Source organism: Mus musculus, chromosome 6 (genome assembly GCF_000001635.26).
Source record: "Mus musculus strain C57BL/6J chromosome 6, GRCm38.p6 C57BL/6J".
Taxonomy (NCBI): Eukaryota; Metazoa; Chordata; class Mammalia; order Rodentia; family Muridae; genus Mus; species Mus musculus.
In genome coordinates, this window is record NC_000072.6 from 92,624,035 (window position 1) to 92,648,077 (window position 24,043).

The 24,043-nt window shown below is 41.7% G+C and overlaps 1 protein-coding gene across 3 annotated transcripts in view; it reads right to left on the reverse strand.

The window, feature by feature from the left end:
- The window catches only part of Prickle2 (prickle planar cell polarity protein 2), a 335,444-nt gene that overhangs the window by 253,144 nt on the left and 58,257 nt on the right, over positions 1 to 24,043 (reverse strand). Inside the window, exon 1 of one of the 3 annotated variants that reach the window (XM_030255385.1) lies at positions 1,544 to 18,294. The exons of the other annotated variants lie outside the window; for them this stretch is intronic. Within the exon in view, the coding sequence (XP_030111245.1) occupies positions 1,544 to 1,626 (83 nt within the window). The 5' untranslated portion in view covers positions 1,627 to 18,294. Of the gene's footprint in view, positions 1 to 1,543; positions 18,295 to 24,043 lie in introns of those variants that run through there. 3 annotated transcript variants of the gene reach the window in all.

The window sequence follows — 24,043 nt, forward strand, 5'->3', positions numbered from 1 at the left end:
GAGACAAGCAACCAATCTCCTCCATACGCCCAAACACCTTCCCTATGGAACAGGCACAGTGCCCCCCCGCCCGCCCCCCCCCCCCCCCCCGCTTATTTGAATTTGCACTGCTTGTGTTCCAGTGCACTGAACTTTTGAAATTCCCACTTGCCTTGTGAATCTGACTTCTCCGCAACTCCCTGTTTCCTGTGCTTCACCCATTCGGAATGCATTTTCAAAGCAGTTATCTTTTATGAAAGCCAATAATGGGTCCTGCTTCTGTCCTCTACTCTTTCTTGTTTTAAATTGTCTTCTCACTGCTGGTCTAGAGCTGGCAAGGGTCATAAATGTCAGGTAATCATTTCCGATAAGAGATTGTCCTATATGCCCCGGAGGCAGAGCAATGATTGTTGGCACCCTCGTCCTACACGAGTCATTCCCTGTATCATTTTTAACCCAGAGTTCACAAGCACCACTCAGAGAAGAAAGCTGCCAGCACTCACAAGGGGAGGGCTTGAGCTCAGAGGGGGAGGGCATGGATTCCGATGGGGGAGGGGCACTAGTCCCTAGAGAGCCCTCATGAGGACTACCTCCTCCAACAATAGCTTGCAATTAGAAGAAAAAGTAGAGATCCATCAAAACCTCCACACTAGCCTTCATCTGCCTAAGATACATGGAGACGAGGTCACAGGATGGCTCTGCCATGCTCACAGGCCCACCATGCAGGATGCCCAGGGAGCTGTCATAGGACAGGGGGCAAACCCAGTTCAGAAGAACTTGGTAGCTAAGTGAATGGCTCAGTAAAGGTCCCCCTGTAGCAGAGTTAGGTATTCAAATCCTTCTGTATTGGGGAATTGAGGGCAGCACACACACAGTGCCTGGGCTCTACCAAGCTGCAGAAAGGTGAGTGTTCCAGAGACAAAGCAAAAAAGACTCCAGGGCTAAACACAGAGTTTCAACTAGAGACCTGGAGTAGCATTTGTAAGAGCTGTCTAGTTACATCTCCTTGCAAGAAGTGGTCTCGCTGTAAATGACATTTCCCACAGGACGGCCCATGTGGCCTACAGAAGTTCTGGGACAACTATGTCAAAGTCACCTTGACTAGAAGGACCTATTGTGACCAACCTCAGAGACAGTTAACAAGGGCCTGTCTGTTTGTTTGGCCTTTTAATCCATAAACCCAGCTTCCTAAAACAGTGGGCTACTGGATTTTTCAGCAATGCATCTTAAAGTGACAGACAACTAACTACAAGATCAGGGCCACCAGTATCACCACCAGTGTTTCTATTGTCCCTCTCTACCAAGGTACTGCTAAGCACATTTTTTCCCTCTCTCCCTCCCTCCCTCCCTCCCTCCCTCCCTCCCTCCCTCCCTCCCTCCCTCCCTCCCTCCCTCCCTCCCTCCCTCCCTCCCTCCCTCCTTCCCTCCTTCCCTCCCTCCCTCCCTCCCTGCCTCCCTGCCTCCCTGCCTCCCTGCCTCCCTCCCTTTTTTCCTTTTTATTCTTCTCTCTCCAGTCTCTCCCCTTCACCTTCCTTCTTCCCCAGATCCACCCCTACCCCTCTACCTCTTCTCGGAACAGAGAAGGCCTCTCAGAGACATCAACCGAACATAGTATGACAAGGTACAGTGAGACCAGACAGAGACCATCACATCAAGGCTGGATAAGGCAACCTGGTAGGAGGAAAAGGGTTCCGTAAGCAGTCAAAAGTCAGAAACAGCTCCCTCCTCCACTGTTAGGACTCTCACAAGAACACTAAGCTACTCAGCCATGACATATATGCAGAGGGCCTAGTTGAGACCCCTGGTCTCTGTGAGCCTGCATGAGTTCTAGTCCACTGATTCTGTAGGCAGTGTTCTCATGGTGTGTCCCTGACACTTCTGGTTCCTCTGATCCTTCCCCACCCTCCTCTGCAGGGCTCCCCAGTCTCCAGCTAGTGTTTGCCTGTGGGGCTCTGCATCTGTTCCAATCAGTTGCTGGATGAAGGCTTTCTGGTCTCTCTGATGGCGATTATGCTAGGTTCTGGTCCCAGAACACTCTGCAGACAGGACAAACTGTAGTTTGAAGGCTGTGTGACTGGGCTGGTGTCCAAATTTCTCCATGTGAGACTTGCCTAGTTTCAGAAGATAGCTGGTCAGGCCTGCTAGGCACATTTCTATTGGAGCCTGACACAGGACAGAACCTTCACCTGGCTCTGACACATATGCAGAGCTGACCAAACACAATCTTTCAGCCAAAACAATTAACTGCAGCCTGGGCAGATGGCCTTTACTTCCAACTGGCTTAAGTTTAATGCCCAGTTTTGTGGTCACAAGTTGTAAGACAGTGGGCGAATGATAATATTTTCTCTGAGCAAATATATTAACAGAAAATGAGTTCAAATAAGATTATTTTGACGGTACCTGGAGCATGGTAAGAATTGAATAAATTCCTATTACCGCTGCATCTCTTTATCTCTAAAATCAATATTTATTTCAACCCAGGCTACCATTCAAGGGCTAAATCGTGAGAATTGAATAAAACATGTAAAAATTTTAATAGAACACTTGGCAAATAGTGACTATTCAATAAGAACAGCCATTGTTTGTAATTAATGAAGATTTGGAATTTATAAAGATGTGCACGCACTATTCAAATAACTCAGTTTTATTTCTGACTTTATCTCTAACTCTGGGATGTAACTTCATTCTACTTCCACTAAAGACTGTGGCATTTGTGAGCATGTACTTATGATGTCACATATAATTCAAACATGACATCACATGCATGCAAGCAAAGTCCAAAACAGATGTTAGTAAGAGAACAAAAAGCAACAGAAGCATTGGTCTCCAAGCCAGAGACCAATGCTAAGAGAGTCACTGCAGGAGAGGCCAGCTCCCAGTGAAGAGACAAAGCTCAGATCCTTCCATGTTTCCTACCAAGCCCAGCACTGCAGAACCATCTCCACAATGGCTCCACAGCTTCTAGAAGTCAGCCCTAGAGAGAATTACCACAGCGGCTTCTCGACCTGACATATCTTCTGCTAAATCAGATTATTGTCTAATCCTCCAAAACCGCTACAAGAAAAAGCTATGTGGAAAGAGCATTTTCAAGATTTTTATTATTACATTATGCTCACCCATTTACTTCTTTGTGTATGCAGGCACAGTGGCATACACAAGGAAGTCAGAGAACAATCAGAAGGACGCAGTTGCCTCCTTCCACCGTGTGCACTTGGGGGGATTGAATCGAGGTTGTCAGGCCTGGCAGCCAGTGCCTGTACCTGCTGGGCCAGCTCACTGGCTGAATTTCCATTTTTTAATCATGCATGAAGCTGGCGGGGGTGGGGGTGGGGGTGGGGAGCTAATCTATGTCTACACTTCATAGATGATAAGAGTCCAGGAGTAAAACGTGCTTGTGCATCCTTTCCAGCATAGTGTGGTAAAACGGGTTGCATCTCCTATAGCCAGGGTAGGACTGGATGTATTCTGGCTTTCCGATTTTAGAACAGAGATATAAACATGGAGATTTCCTGAGGATGACATAATGAAGAAATATACCCAGGCTTCAGATATTCCTTAAGCATATGGGTTAAAAGGTAATTTTATTTTACTAATTTTGTATATGAAGCAAAGTACTACATTGTGGAATCCTCTACTTGTAAAATCATATTAGTGTCCAGAATGTTCTTGGTTTAGAGTATCCTGGATTTTAGATTTTCAGTTAAGGTTGTTGTTCATCTAGTACTATAAAGCAATCTTAGGATGTGACCATGTTGCGACCAACTCTGCGTGGGACTGCTTGTCTGATTAGGTCTATATTCTAGAGTCTACATGACAGAAATTGGCAGGAGTCTCCATGGCTACTAGGGAATAACAAAGCTGCAGAGCTGTAAGGTGAGAGCAGTTCCTGTGTCAGCATGAAGACCTGAATTCAAACCCCTAGGTATGTAAGGTGCTGGATGGGGCTACACACATGCCTAAAACCCTGGGGCTGTGGGAGATCCAGAGAAGAAAATCCCAGAGGCTTGCTGTGGCCAACAGTCTGGTGTCACATTCAGTGAGAAATTCTAGTCAGAGGAATAAGGTGGAGCTTGAGAAAACATGTGACTGTCGGTTTTAACTGTTGTCTTGACACAATTTAGAATTGTACCTAGGAAGGGAGTCTCCTTGAGGAATTAGTCAGGTTGGTCCATGAGCATGTCTGGGAGGGAGGGGCACATTATGACAACACAGGTGGGAAGATCACGGTGAGTGACATGGATCCCAAGCTCTGTAAGACTTGAGAAATGACTGACCATTGGGAACTATAGCACATTCCTCTCTGCTTGGCTGTGGATATAGGTGACTAGCTGCTTCCAATTCACGCTGACTTGACCTCCTTGCCACGATGAACTGCAATCTGAAACTTTAAGCGAAAACAAACCCTTTCTGCCCTAAGTTGTTTTTGTCAGAGTATTTTAGCACAGCAACAGGAAATAAAACGAAGAACAGGGCAATTGGAAGCTCCTTGGCCTCTGTGTACATGGAGTTGTATGTACCCACACACTCCACCTATATAGACACAAAACTTCAATAGTGAATATACATATTTTTCATGTACCAGGAAGCATTTGCTCTCATATCATAGAAGTCTCTAGGCCAGAGGTTTCACTCAGGGTCCTTTTAAGTGGCTATTTCTGAAATTATTTTTAAGATTAAAATATAACTACATTAATTCATCATTTCTTCTTCTCCTTCTAGCCCTTCCCATGGTTCTTCTAAAATTCTTTTTCTTTCATTTTTATTGTTACACACAGACACACAGACACACACACATACACACACAAGTGTGCCTAAATATATAATTTGCTGAGTCTGTTTTCGTTGTTTGTTTTAGGGCTGACCAGTTGGTGTTGGATAACCAACCAATTAGGGGCCCAATTCTGGGCAAGACTATTTTTCTTTTAGTAGTCTTTAGTTTCCTACAGTTCTTGTCTAGTAGTGGAGCCCCACGAAATCACTCCCTTCCATGTTATCACGTCTTTTGATATTGTCCTGGCCTAGGCCTTATTTCCCAAACCATATTGTTGAGATGTCATGGATGAAGTTTTTCTGCCATGCTAGGAGACATCAGCCTTCCTGATTCTCTGACTCATATAATCTTTCTTCTCCTTTTCCCACGATGTTCCTAAGCCTTAGCAGTAGATGTATCCACTGAGGCTGGGTACACCACAATCAGTTGGTTCCTACATTTTGACCAGTTGTGGGCTTCTGTAATGGTCTCTGTCTACTGAAAAGAAACTTTCTGTGTAGAGGGCTCAGAGCTATACTTTCCTGTGGGTATAAGGATACACATTTAGAATGCAGTGAGGAATTATCTGGTGCCCTAGAATGGCAGTAGTAGGATCTTTGGAGGCATTTTAAAATTCTCCATGCCCATGTCACACCACCTGCTAGACTCAGGACATTGGATCCAAAGACCAGAACTTTAAAACTTCTTCAGTTTGGTGGCTGATTATGGGATAGATCCCCAGTTGGGGCAGTCTCTGGATGGTCCATCTTATAATCAGCCACCAAACCCAGACATTATTGCATATGCCAGCAAGATTTTGCCGAAATGACCTTGAAAATAGCTGTCTCTTGTGAGGCTATGCCAGTGCCTGGCAAATACAGAAGTGGATGCTCAGTCATCTATTGGATGGAACATAGGGCCCCCAATGGAGGAGCTAGAGAAAGTACCCAAGGAGCTAAAGGGGTCTGCAACCCTATAGGTGGAACAACAATATGAACTAACCAGTACCCTCAGAGCTCATATCTCTAGCTGCATATGTAGCAGAAGATGGCCTAGTCGGCCATCAGTGGAAAGAGAGGCCCATTGGTATTGCAAACTTTACATGCCCCAGTACAGGGGAATGCCAGGGCCAAGAAGTGGGAGTGGGTGGGTAGGGGAGCAGGGGGGGGGGAGTTATAGGAGGCTTTTGGGATAGCATTTGAAATGTAAATAAAGAAAATCTCTTCAAAACAAAACAAAACAAAACAAAACAAAAACACCTCTTCAGGTGACTGCTGTGTACTGACACCCTACATATAGAACAATGTTAAGCACTTATCTGAAGCATGTAGGCTATTATGCAGACTTGTAAAGTGGCAAATAGGATTTTTAGGGATAGTTCAGAGATTAAAGCACTTGTTTTGCAGAGGACTAGAGCTTGGTTCCCAGTACCTATATCAGGCAACTTACAACTGCTTGTGACTCCAACTTCAGGGGATTCAGTGCCCTTTTCTGGCATCCATGGCACACACATACACTCTCTCTCATATGGATGGATGGATAGATAGATAGATAGATAGATACTTTTCTCTTTTGACTGGCACAATGAATCCTGGACACAAGAGGAAAAGCTTAGGATGTAGCATCAAGTGACAAGAGTATATGTAGCCATGGCTCTATGAGGCACACAGCAGAAGAAAGCTGTCTTTTCTGTGAGTCTTTTTTCAGCCTGTTGATTCTAGCTGTGATGTGCCATGCTTCCAAAAGTCATTTGCATATTCTTTTAAAATAGAGTACTTGTAAAATTATTTGTGAGCCATTATTATAAGTGAGTGAGTATATGCACGTGGTTTAAAGAAAATGGAAGTTATACTTGGCCTAAGACCACATGTATAGCATAGAGTTTGAGTAAGAGAATAGGTCTATCTTTAATTTTATCAAGGTTGTTACACAGATGGCACAGTAATAATTGTTGCAAACAAAAGTCACCACTGTTGGGTAAAATGAAGAGAGGAAGTATTTTGAAAAATGGGGTACTTACAGAAGTGTCTCCCTATAGTTGCATATAAATGGCATGACAGAAAACATACCTTTACTTTGGTCTTTACTTTGGAGGACCCTGCACACAGCAATCTAAAGAAGCAGTGGAAGCTTATATCCCCAGCAATAAGCCCCAGGCCCAGCCCATACCCTGACCATTGCACTGAGGTCACAATGTGGCTTCTATGGCTTGGATTATCAACTGAATCCTTCAGTTCAATTTATCAAAATGCAAATCACAGACAAACCCTGCACAATCACTGAGAGGTTGTCCTGACATGCTTCAATCATGAGAGATAAGGAAGTATCAGTGATGGAGGAGGGGATGGAAAGTAACTGGGACAAGCAATGCATGGCGGGAGATCTGGGTGGGATCCAGAACCAGAAAAGGGGACTTGGCTGGAAAAGCTGTGAACACACGCACAGGGTGCAGTACTGTAGCAATGTGAATTTCCTAATTTTGCTTATTGCACAATGATTTCCTAAGATATTAACAAAGGAAAGCAAGAAGGGGGACAAGAGCTCTCAGCTCCTACAGCATCCAATATAAATCTAAATTATTTCATAAGATTTTAAGATTAATAACTGTGAAGAAAAGTTTTACTATTTCCTCCACTCCCACGGTGGGCCAATGTACAGTATGCTTCAGAGATGAACAAATGGGGTTGTGGATGCCTAAGAAGGATGCCTGGCATCTCCCAGGAGAGATAGCTGGGCTGACCCTGCCCATGCACAGGTTCCTTTTAAGGCCCACACTGATGGTCTAAGAAAAAGTGCAATGCTTCACCAAGAGTCTAGAAGTCAGCCCATACATCTTGGTAGAAACACTGCTGGACTTTGAGTCAAAAAGACACGTACCAATGCTGAAGTGTTGGTTCTAATAAAATTTAGCATTTTGGCCTTGACTCAAAATTTGTATAAATGGAGTTGAACACACTTTATTAATTGTGTGTGTGTGTGTTCCATTGGTATATGAACCTGTGCACACTAATTCAGAGGCCAGAGAAGGACACCAGGTATTCAATTCTATAGCTCTCTGCCTTAATCCCTTGAGACATAGTCTTTCACTGAACATGACACCCATCACTTCAGTTGAGTTGGCTGATCAGTGAGCTCCTGGAATCTGCTCATCTCTGCACCCCTACACTGAAGTGAGAGGTGTCTGTAGCTAGGATCAACTTTTACATGGTGCTAGAGAGCTGAATTTAGTCCTCAAGCAAGCACTGACTCACACCCATACACACACACATACCACACCCACCACACCCACACCCAAACACATGTATTCCACACCCAGCTACATGTGGCCTTTGAGTTCTCCGAACACTCCTCCCTATGGTGCACAATATTTTTATTCAGTTATTTATCCTTATAAAACACTCTTCACTAGTCCTTCATTCTCCACATAGTATCCTTTTCCTGTTATTCCCACTTGGTCTGTGATTTTCTGAAACTGGCTGAACTCCAGTCATGGGAGAGCTTGGTGTATGTAACATATCATACCTGTTCTTCTCCCATCATGAGTTCTTTAGGAGTCAGGACCACACCCATCCCGTTCAAGGTGAGCGGTGACCAACACATAGCAGGAATTACATACCTAGCTCGGATCTGTATGACTAACAAAGCATCCCCCTGTAGTCTGCCTGTCCCAGCTGCTGTGGGTTACCCAGTCTCTGAACCTCAGGTATGATGCTTTGCAGATAAGTGTGATCACACTAATTAGGTGGTCATTGGATCTTCTGCTAAAATTCCAGAGGAATACATGGTTTCTTTAGAGGATAACAACCAACAGATGTACAACATAATCTGAGATAAATGGTAGGGCCCTACTATAAAAACTTGCCAGGTTTACCAAGATTAACTATAATATCTAGTTAACTATATCAAGATAACTTTGTGTCTCAGTTTCAAGTTAGAGCATCCTAGAATCTCATACTACGAAACTGTACTGCCTGGTTTTGTGTGTCAATTTGACACAGGCTGGAGTTACCACAGAAAAAGGAGCTCCCTGGAGAAAATGCCTCCAGGAGATCCAGCTGTAAGGCATTTTCTCAATTAGTGATCAAGGGGGAAGGGCCCATTGTGGGTGGTGCCATCCCTGGGCTGATAGTCTTGGGTTCTATAAGAAAGTAAGCTGAGCAAACCAAGGGAAGCAAGCCAGTAAGTAACATCCCTCCATGACCTCTGCATCAGCTCCTGCTTCCTGACCTGCTTGAGTTCCAGTTCTGACTTCCTTTGGTGATGAACAGTAGTGTGGAAAGTGTAAGCTGAATAAACCCTTTCCTCCCAAACTTGCCTCTTGGTCATGATGTTTGTGCAGGAATACAAACCCTGACTAAGACACAAACCTATATGGAAGCAAGTATGTGTTTGCCTGACCTTGAACCTGGGGACTGCCTGTCTTCACGTGTGGCCAGTATTAAGAGCTATCAGTCCCAAGTTAGCAACCTTTTAAGTTTCAGTCTCACTGCTAAATCCTAAATAAATGCAAACTGGCAATCTATTCCTTTAGCTTTTGACACTGGGTGAGTGGCACTCACCTTGTAGGTGTTTACCCTTCTATACTGTGAGATAAATGCCTTCTCAGCATTTTTTATAGGCAATTAGATGCGATCGATTCTCTTTTTTTCTTAAGATTTCTAAATAGATAGGAAAGGGGAGGGAACAGCAAGACTGGGCCTTGCTGCAAATCTGTCTTCCTGCTGCACAACTATTCTCTATTCCCTTCTGCAAAGGGCTTTGACAGTCACTCTGATGCTGATCTAACTTAGGTCATCTTGCTTACTCTAATCCATGTGATTGTATCACACTGAAAGGGAACCATGTGTTCCAACACATTCTTATCCTTTAGTAGCTTCAAGATGCTCTCCCAAGTGCAATTTCAGCTCTTAAGTTTGTTTTCTGGAGGGCCCACCTTTAGTCTCTGAGCTAGGCAAACTGGCATCTCTTGCTCTAATACAAAAAAGCCATGATTGGTTTGAGAACTCAGGGACGGGCATATTCCCCACCCCAGTGCAGAGATATGCCATGATGCTTACAAGAGGAACCTGGAAGGAAGACTCTTTCTTTCACTGGGTACCATTTGAATAGAATATAATCCCAGGATACTGAGGGCCTCCTATCACAAGGAAAGGTCTGTCATTCAAGATCACACCAAGGAGCAAAAGAGGCAAAAGGGGAAGGAGATGGCAGGAGCAAAAGAAAGCAAGGAGACAGATAGACAGACAGACAGACTAGGTAGACCACTGAACAAACCATTACACTTGGGTTCCATAGTTGCAGCCACTGGCTATTTAGGGACATGGCCCAATTTATTTTGATTTCAGTCTGCAACTCACAACCCAAAGGTGACTAGACAGAAACCCGGGAAATGAACACTACACTACCCTTTCTGAACAGAAGATGCTGCCAGTATAAATATGAAGTCTTTCTGGTGGTAGGAACTGTTGCAGGTTTTCCAGGGAGATCCAGAGATCTCACACCTCTGCCCTTGAGGTCAAGAGGTGCCACCTTCAAAGGTACGAGCAGGTCTGAGGAGGTATCTGCATGCCAGGACAGAGGCTTTCCTTGTGGAGTAGCTCATACCACATGCAGCCCCAGATTGATTCTCAGTGCTGTCCACTCTTACCTTCCCTATTATGGCCCCTACCTTGGCCTCTTGGCATCTCCTAATCCATCCATAGCAGGTGCTTCATGCTGCCACACTCTACACTGCTTTGTAACCACTAAGTTTCGACTCTAAGATCTCCTCCGTGGGTTTCCCAGAACATCTCCAGATCCACTTGGCAGCCTTTCCTGTGGCTTTCCATCATCCTGTGTGTGGGTACTATAGGACGAGGGCTAGGGAAAGGAGACCCCCAAAATGTGTTTCTTTGGCATGCTGACTGGAGGAAAATTATCACCTTGGCAATGGGGACTTAGCTTCACCCATCTGCAACTGAGGTGAAAATCAAGCCATCTGTACACCAACGAGGCAAAAAGGCAGAAGCCACAAGTCCCAATTTTCCTAGCAGATCTGCACAAAGTTCTGCTTACCACCCCCATGATATTTTATTAACTATAATAAGCCTCAGATGAAAACTGTTGCCATAGGTGAAGCTTGCTCTAACATATGGTTGATCTGACCAAAGGAAAACATGTTAAAAGCAGTTTTAAAATCCCACTTCACTGGTAGAATGTTTTTAAAAGAAATCATTTAGCATGTTTCTGGTTTGCTGATGCATTCCAAATGTTGAGGTATGGATGTGCACACATGCCTTCGGGTCACTTTGTAAGCCCATAAGGAACCGCTCTGCCCACCGCAGAATGGGGCTTGCAAGATTTGATTGGATACAATTTGCAAAAACATAAAGAAGTAACCTGTGGTTTTGTCAACATGGTTAAGGGCAGTGTGCTTGAAACATGAAAGCTGGCTGGGACGTTTGAGCAGGAAAACACAGCTACTCAAATACCCTCAGCTGAGCAAAGCTTTTCTTTGCTTAGAAGTGAGTAGTCTTATACACAAACCCTGCGTGGGAGGTGAGCACAAGGCCTGTAAGGAGGGGGCTGAGGGATGAAGCTAGGAGTGTAGTTCCGTTGGTATTGTGCTTAGGTAGCAAGCATGAAGCATGGTTTCAATTCATCACACTACACACACTCAGCATCCAGAGGTAATTCTAGCACTTGGTAGGTTGAGACAAGAGCATGGAAAGCAGTTCAAGGTCATCCTCAGCTACAGAGTGAGTTCAAGGCCAGCTTGGGGTACATTAGACTTTGTCTCAAGAAAAACAAAACTCAAAGAGGACGGAAGATGGAGCAGATCTGAATGTCCTCATGACTGTGGTTGAAAATGGCCAGTAATTTGGGCTGTGCTATCCCTCTGTCAATGACTTGTCCTTACTGAGATCACAACGGTCTGAAGCTCTCAAGGCCCATTAGCAAATTGGAGTGCTGATGTACAATGTCACAGTTCCCTAGGGGCATGTGCTCCTGGGGGATGTGTGTACCTATAAATTCCACTCCAAAGATGGTGTATTCTTCTGAACCATTCTAGTCAACAGGACAAGTATCAGCCACCTTTCCTAAAACAATGGCTCTTTCCATTCAGCGAGGTAGATGCTTCCTGTTCAGAGGACACCACAAAACTGTGGTGACCTCAACCTTGTCTGCCCACATCACTATTACTATTGCTATATAATGTTGAAGCTAACCAGTGTTATTTCTATTAAAAGAAAACTTTACATTCCTGAGAAAAACTAATAAATTCTGAAGTAAGTGGAAAGTAGCCACTGTTTTAAAAATATAGGAAATACTTTAAGTAGATAAACCACTAGAGACAGAATGTATGTATATTAGTGGTTGCTTATGGATGGGCTAGGGCGAGGTACCTAAAGGACAATGGCTTAGGATTACAAGGTTTTCTCTTGAGGTAATAAAAGCATTTGAAAAATTTCATGACAAATGCACAATCCTCTGAATATTATCAAAAATCACCAAATGATACTATCGAAAGGGTGAATTGTGTGGGATGTAAATTACATCTCACTAAAGCTGTTTTTAAAAAGTCAATATAATTACTTGACTACTAAAGATAAATAAAAGGAAGTTTTAAAAGAAATTCTTTTAACAAAACCACAATCAAAGTACTTAGATTTGTTCATTTCCCAGATAACAGCTCTCAGGGTTTACCTTCTCTGTAAACACAAAAAGTCAACAATGAGTTCCCATTTGTAGGCACCAAGAGATCATTTTTAAGAGTCTGTAATCAAAAAATTAAAACAAAGACGATAGTAAGTGTGAAGAAATGGTGACTCTTGAATGTGGTTAGTGGGAATGCACAGTCACTTTGGAAAAATTATTTCATGGATCTTCAAAAGCCTTAACCTCTGCCTCCAACTCCTGACCACACAAAAACACATGCATAAATACTGCAGTATGACTCATCATAGCCAGAAAAGGAAGAGAAACCAAGTGTCCATCAAAAGTTGAATCAAAAAACAAAACCAACAAAATATGGTATATTGAGACAAGGAATAGAGCAACATTGACACCTGCTGCAACAACAAGACCATCTTAATAATATAATGCTGATGTAACAGAGATCGGATTCAAAAGAATTCATATGTATGGTTCCATTTATAAAAATGATCAGAAAAATCAAGTTTACAAGACTAACTTGGTTAGTAGGTATATAGACTAGACTACGGTAGAAGATGTTTGGGTTATGGAAAGTGGCCCCTAGTGTGTTTACATTATAGGGGTGGTGAAGCTGCAACCGCTGAAGTTTACTGTTGAGTCAGTTGAGCAGTGATGGGATACCTTTAAACATGGTGTTTATACCATTTAAATGGGTCAATTATATATAAATATTACTGAAACGATCTATGACAGCATTGCTAAAATTTGACAACAGTAAATCCCCACAGTAACTTAGATGTAATTGTTATGGTTTAAAGACCACCCCTCAAAAAACCCCTCCACATTTTGACAGCTCTATCTTCAGTGCTGAAGAGTTGGGTCGGATGATAGAGGAGGTGTGAGGTTCTGAAGATGGAGGGAATGATTGTCATCATCTCAGGAGTGTGTCTGTTATAAAATGCAGAGTTTAGGTTTCCTTTGTTCTCGTTTTTATACTTTTTTTCTTTTATCTTCTGTTACAGACAATAAAGGAAGTAGATATCAGACATCAGTCCTCCAATGACTGGATACCAGCCCCCGACCCCCACCCCAGAATTGGACTTCCTGACCTTCAGATCTATGAGCCAGCAAAGTTTTGTTCACTAGATTCAGTCTCAGGTATTATGATAAAGAGTTGCAAACAGACTATGACAGTTTTCTTATAAATAAAACATCTCAAAATACAGTCAATAAGGTTTGTATAACTGAGAAAATATATTAGGCATGGCAGGGCTGGATTGTTGAATAATTTAAGGAGTTATCAATTCAAGAATACAGAGTTTCTTAGGAAAGCCAATCACTTGCCTTTTCTCTGGAAAGCACAGGACATCATGATTATCTCTACAAAATTAAGTCAGTTTCTTCATCTATATATTATGAAGACACTATAACTCTTAGGATTCACCTTATTATTCCAGCCTTTCACTGGTTAATGCTCTTAACACATACTTATGGATTCTTAGCATGATGCAGACAGTAGTCTAAACTCTAAGTACATAGAAGCTAATAACTTAGAAAATACCCCTGTCCTTTTGAGTCTACATTCTAGAAAACTAAGCTTCTTTACCACATAGATTATTAGATTTCATAATAGGATATTATGTTATGAAATTCCATAAGAAAAAGTCAACATGTAAACAGGATAGTTTGGTATATAAAAGGTCATGGAGAGCAGGTGCGATTAAAACCAAGATAACCAAGAAAGTAGAGTTTTCTCTGAGGAACCCAAGTTTGAAGAGACTAGTATGTAAGAACATCCTACAATAAGATCAGAGAGACTGCGTCTGAAGAGTTGACTCATCACTGAAGGATGGTGGCTTTTCTTCCAGAGGACCTAGATTCACTTCCCAGCACCCACATGGCAGCTCACAACCCTTTTTAACTCCAGTCCTGGGGGATGTGACACCCTCTTTTGGCCTCTGAGGATATCAGGCAAATATATGGAACACAGACATAAATGTAGGTAAAACTTCATAAACACTAAAAAAAAAAGAGTGGTAGAAGGTATCAGAAAGAAATAAATATTGTTTATAATAGCATCAAAGCAACTGTAAATCAAAATCAAAACACAACCTTATGTGCACATTTAAACATGGAGGTTAAAGAACTGTATATTAAAACCACCCATAGCAACTGGGAAAAAAATATACAAGGCATCCAAATTAGACTAGAAGGAGTAAACTGCCTGTCTGGAAATACTATGACCTTATATGTAGAAAATTTGATTCTATTAAAATGGAATAAGAATTAAATAAAGTTGCATTTCTATATATTAATAGCAAACTATCTAAAAAAGAAACCAATACAATTCCATTTATCAAAATAAAACTAACCAATTTCATAAAGAACCATGAAAGACCATGAATAGTCAAAATCATCTGAAGCAAAAACAGTAAGGCTGGGGGTGGGGGGAGGGCCTCAGTGCTGTCAATCAATATCTATTACAAAGCACAATACTACCTGTGAAAACATATTGATCAATGAAATAGGTTGACAGTCCAGAAATAAACCCATAAAATTGGTGGTCAGTTGATTCTTGAGAGAGTTGCCACACACAAGCACATGTAGCTCTAACTGTACTTAAAGGGTTTTTTTTTTTCCTAGAGATCTGCAGTTAGGAGGTTTATGTTTGAGAAAGTTTGGGTAGAGTTGGGGAGGTAACTGGGGGACTCAGTAATATTTCATCAAACTCATGTATAAAATTCTCAAAACTAAGGAAAAAAATGTAAGATTCAAACATAAGACTAGAAACTGAAATACTTCTGGGGAAATCAACATGATATTAATCTAGGGAATAGTTTCTTGATTATGACTCTTAAATCACAGGCAATAAAAGCAAAAATAGATAAATAGCATCTGCAGCAAATGAAAAGGCACTGTGCAGGAAAGAACACAGTGAGAAGAATAGAGAAACAGCTGACAGGGCAAAACAAAGGGTTTGAAAATCACACATCCCACAAGGGGCTAACACCTAAAATGAAGAAGAAACTCAAACTTTTCAACAACTGAAAAATAATCTCATTACAAAATACAAAAGGGCCTGACTAGACATTTCCCCAAAGAACAGCAGAATAGACTAGTGGTTATAAATGATCAAGACACACTCAGAAAAAAAAATGTTCATCATTAAAGCCACTGTACAAGATCAACTTACACTTATTACGTGATATACAATATAAGTGTTGACAGGATGTAGAGAGAAAGAAATTCCTGTGCACTCCTGGTAAGACTGTGAATTAGCACCATTTTGGAAAATAGTGTTGAAGATCCTCAGAGGACTTGAATAGAATTACCACATAACCCAAATGGTCCTGCAGACCCAAAGGAATGGAAACACTTTCCTCAAGAGGTGTCTCCACTCCATGTTCTGTGCACCATTGTTCACAACTGCTGTGAAGAGAATGCAACTAGACCACTTAAAATGGATTTTAAATGTGACATAAACATGCTTAACCTTTATAAAGGCTGTCATTTGTAACGATATGGATAAGCCCAAAGTACATTATCCTAAGTGAAACATGGCAGATGCAGAGATGCTAATGTCAGACTCATAGGATGGCACTTACATGTGCATAAGTTGAGCTCTTGGAAGAAGAGAAGAGAATAGTGGATAGGGGCAGGGGGCAGGGGGCAGGGGGATGGATCAGGAAGGAGAGAATAGAATGATGGAAAGTAGAGGTGGGAGGGAGCATGCATGAGAGGAGAGATGCTGCTCACAGGGGAAAGTGTCAGTTATACACACATGTTCTAGTGTTCAACAGCCTAGTAGGCTGACTGTGCATGGCTAATAACAACATATATTGTGTTTCCAAATAACTACAAAGAAAAAGAGCATCTTAAATATTCTCATGGGCACAGGGCACAGCTGAGGGTGCTTATAAATGCAGCATTGAGATGGGCAGATCCCTAGAGGCTTCTAAACAGCCAGCCTGGTTAGCAAGGTGAACTTCTAGTTTGGAGATAAACTGTCTCAAGGTAATAATGTGGGACGTGATGGATGAAGGCACCTGATGTCCTACTCTGACTTCCATGTACATTTCATGCACATGACTTCTGCACACTCCTATACATGTGTGCCCCCCCCACTACACAAAGTGAGGGGAGGAGGGGAAGAGGAGAGGGAAGAGGGGGAGGGGGAGAGGGAGGAGAGGAGAAGAGAGAGAAGGAGGAGAGGAAGGAGAAGAAGAGAAGAGGGAGGAAGATAAGGAGGAGAGGAGGAGAAGAGGAGGGAGGAGAGAGAGGAGAGGGAGGAGGAGAGGGAGGAGGAGAGGGAGGAGAGGAGAAGAGGGAGGAGAAGGAGGAGTGAGAGAAGGGTGGGCAAAAAGAACAGAGAAAAACCACATAAAGGTGTAAGGAACCCCATCACAAAACAAGCATCTCCCATCATGAGATGTTACATAAATTGTGAAAACTACTTCATTTCTAACACACTCTTTGCCTACATCCCCAACATATTTATATGTTTATTGTAGTGTTTTCAGTCTCCACAAAGACCTTGTCTTCACAGATGTTCATCTGTTCTATAAAGTATGACCACTTTCCAATTACAAATAGCCTAAAGGATCTCTCAGAACTTCTAGAATGTATGAAACATTCACAGCTTAACTGAGCATTTTAGGTCAACAAAATGTAAGCAACGTGCCTAACACTAGCGTTAGCCTACAGCTGCTATGTTCTATAAATGGAATCCCCTCAAAATATACTAACTGAAGATGCAAATCTCTAATCTCTGAGGGATCTTACATTCAAAATAAATCCATAATGCTTGCTCCTCAATTCCAGTTAGTTTTCTATCTGCTGACTGTTGAGGACTATTTATTTGGGATCAGGCCAGAAAAATCCACATAGGCACAGATGAATATGATGAGCATTAAACAGGTAGACAGAAAGTTCAAAAGTCAGGTGTATGAAAGAAGGTGCTATGTTTCTCGATTCAACCCTTGATCAGTGGTTCTCAACCTTTCTAATGCTGTGAGCCTTTAGTACAGTTTCTCATGTGTGGTGACCGCCAATCATAAAATTATTTTCATTGCTACTTTGTTACTGCAGTTTTGCTACTGACCATTGGAAATACATTTTTTTCTGATGTTTGAGACCCACGTGTTGAGAACGGCTGCCCAAGATGCTGAGTAAATCTATTTATCCCCACATGTGCTCTGATCACAGCCTGTCTATTCTTGGGTATAGGTACCACTCCTTCTCCAAACTGCACTGCTATATAATATGACTGATCATGCAATGTGAACAAGATTCCAGACCAGGAAGACCCCAGAGCTAGACTTGTAAGAGCTAGAAATCATTCTGCTCTTAGATAAGAATGAGAATGTCTACTCAGTAAGGGGGGGGGGCGGGGAGGGGCAGACTTGGAAAATCAGCTCCTTTGGAGTTTAGAGACTAATTGCTCTTGGTAGCTGCTTGTGAGCTTTATTTAGTATTTTTCCCCCTTTTCTTTCCTTCTCTCCTTCAAAGTAGAACACAAGTGGTAAATGTGAATGCTGTTTCTCCAAGTTTCTTGCTTTTCTTTCCTGGATTAGCTGTCAATACAGTCTAATCATCTTGAAAAGGGGAGCAAATCCCTTCATCCAAGACCAAATCCACGGCAATATTTTGGAGATCTGGGCGTTCATGGAAAGGGAAGAGAAATGATGACTTTTATCCACTGAGCAAAACTCCTTATAATTAGGTTGGTGGTTTCTATGGTAACGAATAGCTGACTCTTTTATTTGAAATAAAAAATAGCAACACTCCAGCTGTCCTCGCTGTCCAGACCCTCCAAAGCAAACGAGAGGTTTGATTTCACATTCGCTATGACTGCTGACAACTTTAAACCACATATTTTACTTGCTGCCAAGTTTTGTCGAGACACTGAGTTCCATTCCTTTGAGAAAGCAGGTGTGAAAAACAAAAGCAAAAAAAAAAAAAAAAAAAAAAAAAAAAAACAACCAAAACAAAATACCTTTCCCTCTCTGCAACCAATATGGTGTTTGCTTCTCTCTTCCTAATTATCATTGTTTTTGAAAATTATTGGTGGTGGTTCATCTTAGAAACAACATTGGAGGTCTCTGAGACATTCTTCTGCACTTACATAACAACATCAATTGTCACCGGGAGCTTTTCTTGTATCATCTCACAAATCCACGCAACCTTGGAACAAGCTCTATTATCATGTCCATTTGGCCATAAGGAGAACTATGAGGTGGCAGGGACAGTAAACTACACTAATCTATTTGTGTTGTCATTGCATAAGCTATACCAGAAAATGTCATTTACATATGGAAATCATGCTAGACATTCTCCCCAGTTAGGACTGTCAATGTTCTGAGCTATTTATAAGAAGGGTCATCTTCCTCCTCTCATCCCTCCATCTCATAAGGCACCAGGATGCCAATAAATTCTAGAATTTCTATATCCTCTGAGAACGATCAACCTGTCACCCACATTTGACAGTCTGAAAGACAGAGTAGTTGTCAACGTTTACATCACCAAAGACTTAAAGAGCTCAGGGTAGCCTTCCCTGGATGCTAAGGGAACTTAGAAGAGTGACATCTTTCAGGAAGACCATCACAGAAGATGACAAGTGAGCCAAGCCTGGAACCAAATCCAGGTATATCCTGGGTAACAGCAAAGACAGACTTGGAACAGAGTGAATACCATATGGAGAACTCAATGCAAGGGAGTAATAGCACCTCCAGGGAGTCTTGGCAATAGGATATGGTGGAGGTTGGCCAGCCACGTCTAGAGAATTCTGTGGCATGAAGTGACTTGCAGGTCTCAATGGGCTAAGAATGTTAATGAAAGAAATGAAGAAACAGCCAGTTCTGGAGCAGTTTTTATGTCTCTTCCATAATTCTTCTAGAGTTCTAAACTAGGTTTTACTGGTAGAAGAGTTTTCGAGTAGTCTGAATTAGTACAAACTGCCATTTGTATGCATACTACACACAACTCTGGGAATGAGCCACATGAGCCATGGATTATAGGCATAGCCTTGAGTTATCTGCTTACAAGGTACTTCCATCAAGAAGCAAGGAAGCCCTTTAGAACCAAAATTGAGCATGAGGCCAAGTATCCTACAGACTGAGCGAAGGAACACGTTCTTGTTTATAATCGTTAGTTACTTCATTTAGCTTATTAGCCTGCTGCTGTGCTAAGCACACTATACACAGCATCTCATTGAATCCTAACTCTTGCTTAATATGGGAGGTCCCACACTAGACTCATTTTATAAACAAGAAAAGTGAGACCTAAAGGGCCTGGAAACTTACCAGAATCGACAGGACCAGTAAAGAAGAGAGACAGATTTGAAATTCCATTTTCACTGTCTCAAGGCCTGACACGCAGTGTACATGATGACATATTAGAGTAATTATTTTTTAAATGTTGTGTTGAGACCAGACAGGTAGCACAGTCAGCAAAGTGCTTGTCATGCAAACACAAGGACACAAATTTGATCCTAGAACCCAAGTAAAAGGATGGATGTGGTGTCATAGTGCTGAGGAAGGAGAGACAGAAAAATTCCTGGGACTACTGGTCAACCAACAGAGCCAAATTGGTGAGTTCCAAGTAAAATTGAGAGACTCTGTTTCAAACAATAAGGTATCCTGAGGAAGACCCAAGGCAGGCCTCTGGCCTCTGTGCACATACATGCAGAACAACAAGAAAACAGCAACATAAACCTGGTATGGGCTATGAACTAGTTTATATCTACGAGTTAATATAACTTGCTAATTGCTTCTTGACAGTGGGGAACTCACAGAGACATGGCTTTGGAAGTGCAGAGGATAGAACCTAGTTGGAAGTAAACTATACCCTACAGTATGCAAAAGAAGGATAAAGAGAAACTGATTAGATAACTGGCAAAGGCTTCCAACAAACAAACAAACAAACAAACAGGTATTCCCAAGACAGTGAAGAAAAATCTAACATAGCAGAAATGTTCCCCATTCTATGGGGTTCCCCACATTTGATTGTCCCTGCTGTTGTTCGGAACACTTTTAATTTCATAAAAACCCATTTGTTGTCTTTAGTTATTGAGCAATTATAGTTCTTTACAGAAAAATCTTGCCTATGTTTATATCTACAGCCATTGCCATCGATATTAACCTATCTATACTTATTTATACCTTGGTTCAGGGAAGCCAGATTTGAAGTGGCATGCCTGTTATCTTAGCACTTGAAGGAGATAGTATCGAAAGGGTCAGGAGTTCAAGATTAGCCTCAGCTACACAGCAAGATCAAAGCTACCTGGGGTCATATGAGATTTTATCTCAAACAAAACAAAACAAAAACAAACAAACAAAAAAAAAACAGAAAGGAAGAGAGGGAAGAAAATACCCCACAGGTAAGAGGAAGTGGTAGAAGGGGTCTGCCACTTATAACTCAGGGGATATGCTTGACTCGGAGAAGCTAAGTCAGATGTTCCATGCAAAGCCCCTAGAAATCTGCACCTTCATTGTGTGCCCACCCAAAAGTCATCTACCAACTTAAGTTTGGGAGCTACCAAGTTCTAAGAATTGATCCTCTCAAAAATCCATATGTTAAACACTATGTGAAAGTCCTAAGAGGTAAGCTCTATGAAGAAGTGACAAAGTCTTGAGGACTCTTTTTTCACAAATGGGGCAAACAAGAACTGAAGGGAGACTGGCTGCCCTTTCTACCATGTAACCTGGAGCAGGGCGAAGCCCCGTCTGAAGCAGAGAACAAGTCCTCACCAGACAAGGACTCTGCTGGATTCTGTTTCACTTAGATTTTACAGCTTGGAGAAATTTTCAATATAATTTTTTCCTTAAGAAGATCTCATATATATATGAGATATATGGATAGAAAATAAACTGCCAATAGACACATTATCAGTTGAAAAAATACAACTATTAACAAAGGGAAACACGGGACTCATACACAGAAATAGGCATGGGACACTCAAAAGAAGGGTGAAACGATTAGAATTTAAACTCCATGAATACATACAGAAAGAAAGAAGGGCTAGACAATGGAGACAACATAAATTATGATAAAGTAGGAAGAAATGCATGGATAAAGAGTTCCTGTTTTGAGAAAAAGCTTGGAGCTAAGATTTGAAAGGATGGACCATCCAGAGACTCCCCCACCCAGGGGTCCATCCCATAATAAGCCACCAAACACAGACACTATTGCATATGCCAGCAAGATTTTGCTGACATGACCCTGATATAGCTGTCTCTAGTGAGATTATGCCGGGGCCTGGCAAATACAAAAGTGGGTGCACACAGTCATCTATAGGATGGAACACAGGGCCCCCAATGGAGGAGCTAGAGAAAGTACCCAAGGAGCTGAAGGAGTCTGCAAACTTATAGGTGGAACAACAATATGAACTAATAAGTAATCCCAGAGCTCATGTCTCTAGCTGTATATGTAGCAGAAGATGGCCTAGTTGGCCATCATTGGAAAGAGAGGCCCCTTGGTCTAGCAAACTTTTTATGCCCCAGTACAGGGGAATGCCAGGGCCAAGAAGTGGGAGTGAGTGGGTTAGGGAGCAGGGCGGGGGGTGGGGGGAGGGTATAGGGGACTTTTGGGATAGCATTTGAAATGTAAATGAAGAAAATATCTAATAAAAATTTTAAAAAAGAGTTCCTGTTTTATAGATAAAATCTCCTGGATGATGGCCATTAAAACCCACCCATCTGGGCCATCTGTCTGAACCACCACTCCAATCTCTTTCCCTATGAAAAGTCCTCTCCTAAGCAGAAGGGAAATCTCAGACATAAAGGCTGATATCTGTACATACTGTTTACCTATGAAGATGGACATAAGTTTCTTTTTACAAAAAGAGTCAGCTTTTGAGACACATTCCTGGGTGTGTAGTTTCAATGAGTAACCCATTCAAAATATGCCAAAAATCCTGAAAAAAGAAAAAAAGGAATAGTACTTCAGAGTTATACTACAGAGCCATAGTAACAGGTTCAACGTGGCACTGAAAGAAAAACAGATGCATACCACTATAGAAAAGAGAACTCAGATATAAACCCACATAGCTATAGCTATTTGATCTTTAACATAGACAGACAAACAGATACACAGACAGACAGACAGACAGACAGACAGACAGACAAGGATGATGGGTGGATAGATGGATGGATGGACAAACAGACAGATAGATGCATAGAAAAATGGCAGCTTCTTCAACAAATGGTGCTGAAAAAAATTGGATATACAAAGGTAGAGAATGAAACTAGATCCTTCTCCCTTATCCTGAGAAACACTTAAACAAGTGGACCAACAGCCTTAATGTTAGACCCCAGACTGTTAGAGGAAAACATATATAGAACATATAAACATTGGCAAGGGCTTTCTTTAAAAAAAAAAAAATCTCCAGTTGTTCAGGAAATAAAGCCAGCAACTGATAGATGGGGGTCTTACTAACTTTAAAGTCTTCTGGACAGCAAAGCAAACAGTCAAATGAAGTGAACTTACAGAATATAGAGATCTTTGCAGAAGCCCACAACTGATAGGGGAGTAATATTTGAACTACACAATCAATAAGTGGGCAAACAAGACAAACACACACTTCTCAAAAGATGAAGCACAAATATCTGATAAACACAGAAAAAAAGAGTTCAGCACTTCTAACATCAGGGAAACTAAGGTTATTATTATTATTGTTGTTTGGTCTTTCGTATATTTTTCTATACTCCCTAAGCATTTCAAAGTGAAAATTCTAACATTTTCTCCTGCTGACTTCAGCTACCTACCTAGGTCTTCTGAAAACTAAGATATTGTGTAGGTGCTATATTACCAGACAACCTTGTTTATGTTTGGGGTTAGAAAACATCCTGAGAACTAAGCCACTTCTGAAATGAGAAAGGTCCCGATGTGTAACAGGGAGCTATAACTGGGGTTCTAGGAACATTATAAACTCTTATAGCTGCATGCCCTGAGCAATCACACAGACGTTCTCAACATTCCTTATGCTCTGACCCTGTAGTACAGATCCTTGTGTCCTGGAAACCCTCAACCATAGAATTATTTCATTGTTACTTCATGACTATAATTCTGCTACTGTTCTGAATTGTAATATAAATATCAGATATGTAGAATATCTGATATGCAACCCCTATATGGGGACCAAAAGGTACCATGACCCACAGGTGGAGAGCCACTGCTAGGATACACTGATTCTCAGAGACCCACGTAAATGCCCCCACTACATCAGTGCCAATCACTCATTTTCTAAAAGGAGGCCCAACCTTGCCATAGTGGCTAGTCATAGCTCTATAATTTTTTGAGTAAGCTAATGCCAAACAATTTAGTTTATTGTAGGATTATTGAGTCCTAATGTTGAATTAAACATAAGGTGATCTGTCAGACATTGTAGAAGCAAAACAAAAATCACTCATTGAAGCACGTGAAATAAAAGTTCTGTAAAAGAAACAAAAACCTATAATGAGGCTCTAGGGAGATGGCTCTGGGCAAAGCACTTGTATTTTCCAGACATAACAAAATGGATACGAGTGTGAACCTACAGAGACTGTGACAAGACCTGCACAGGTTCAAACCAGATACAAGATTCCAGCCCTGAGAAGGTGAGCTGATACAGTCTCACCCCTCTCCCAGAATCGGTTTGTAATTGATACCTGCTGCAGAAGGGACACGTCGGTTTTTTCTACA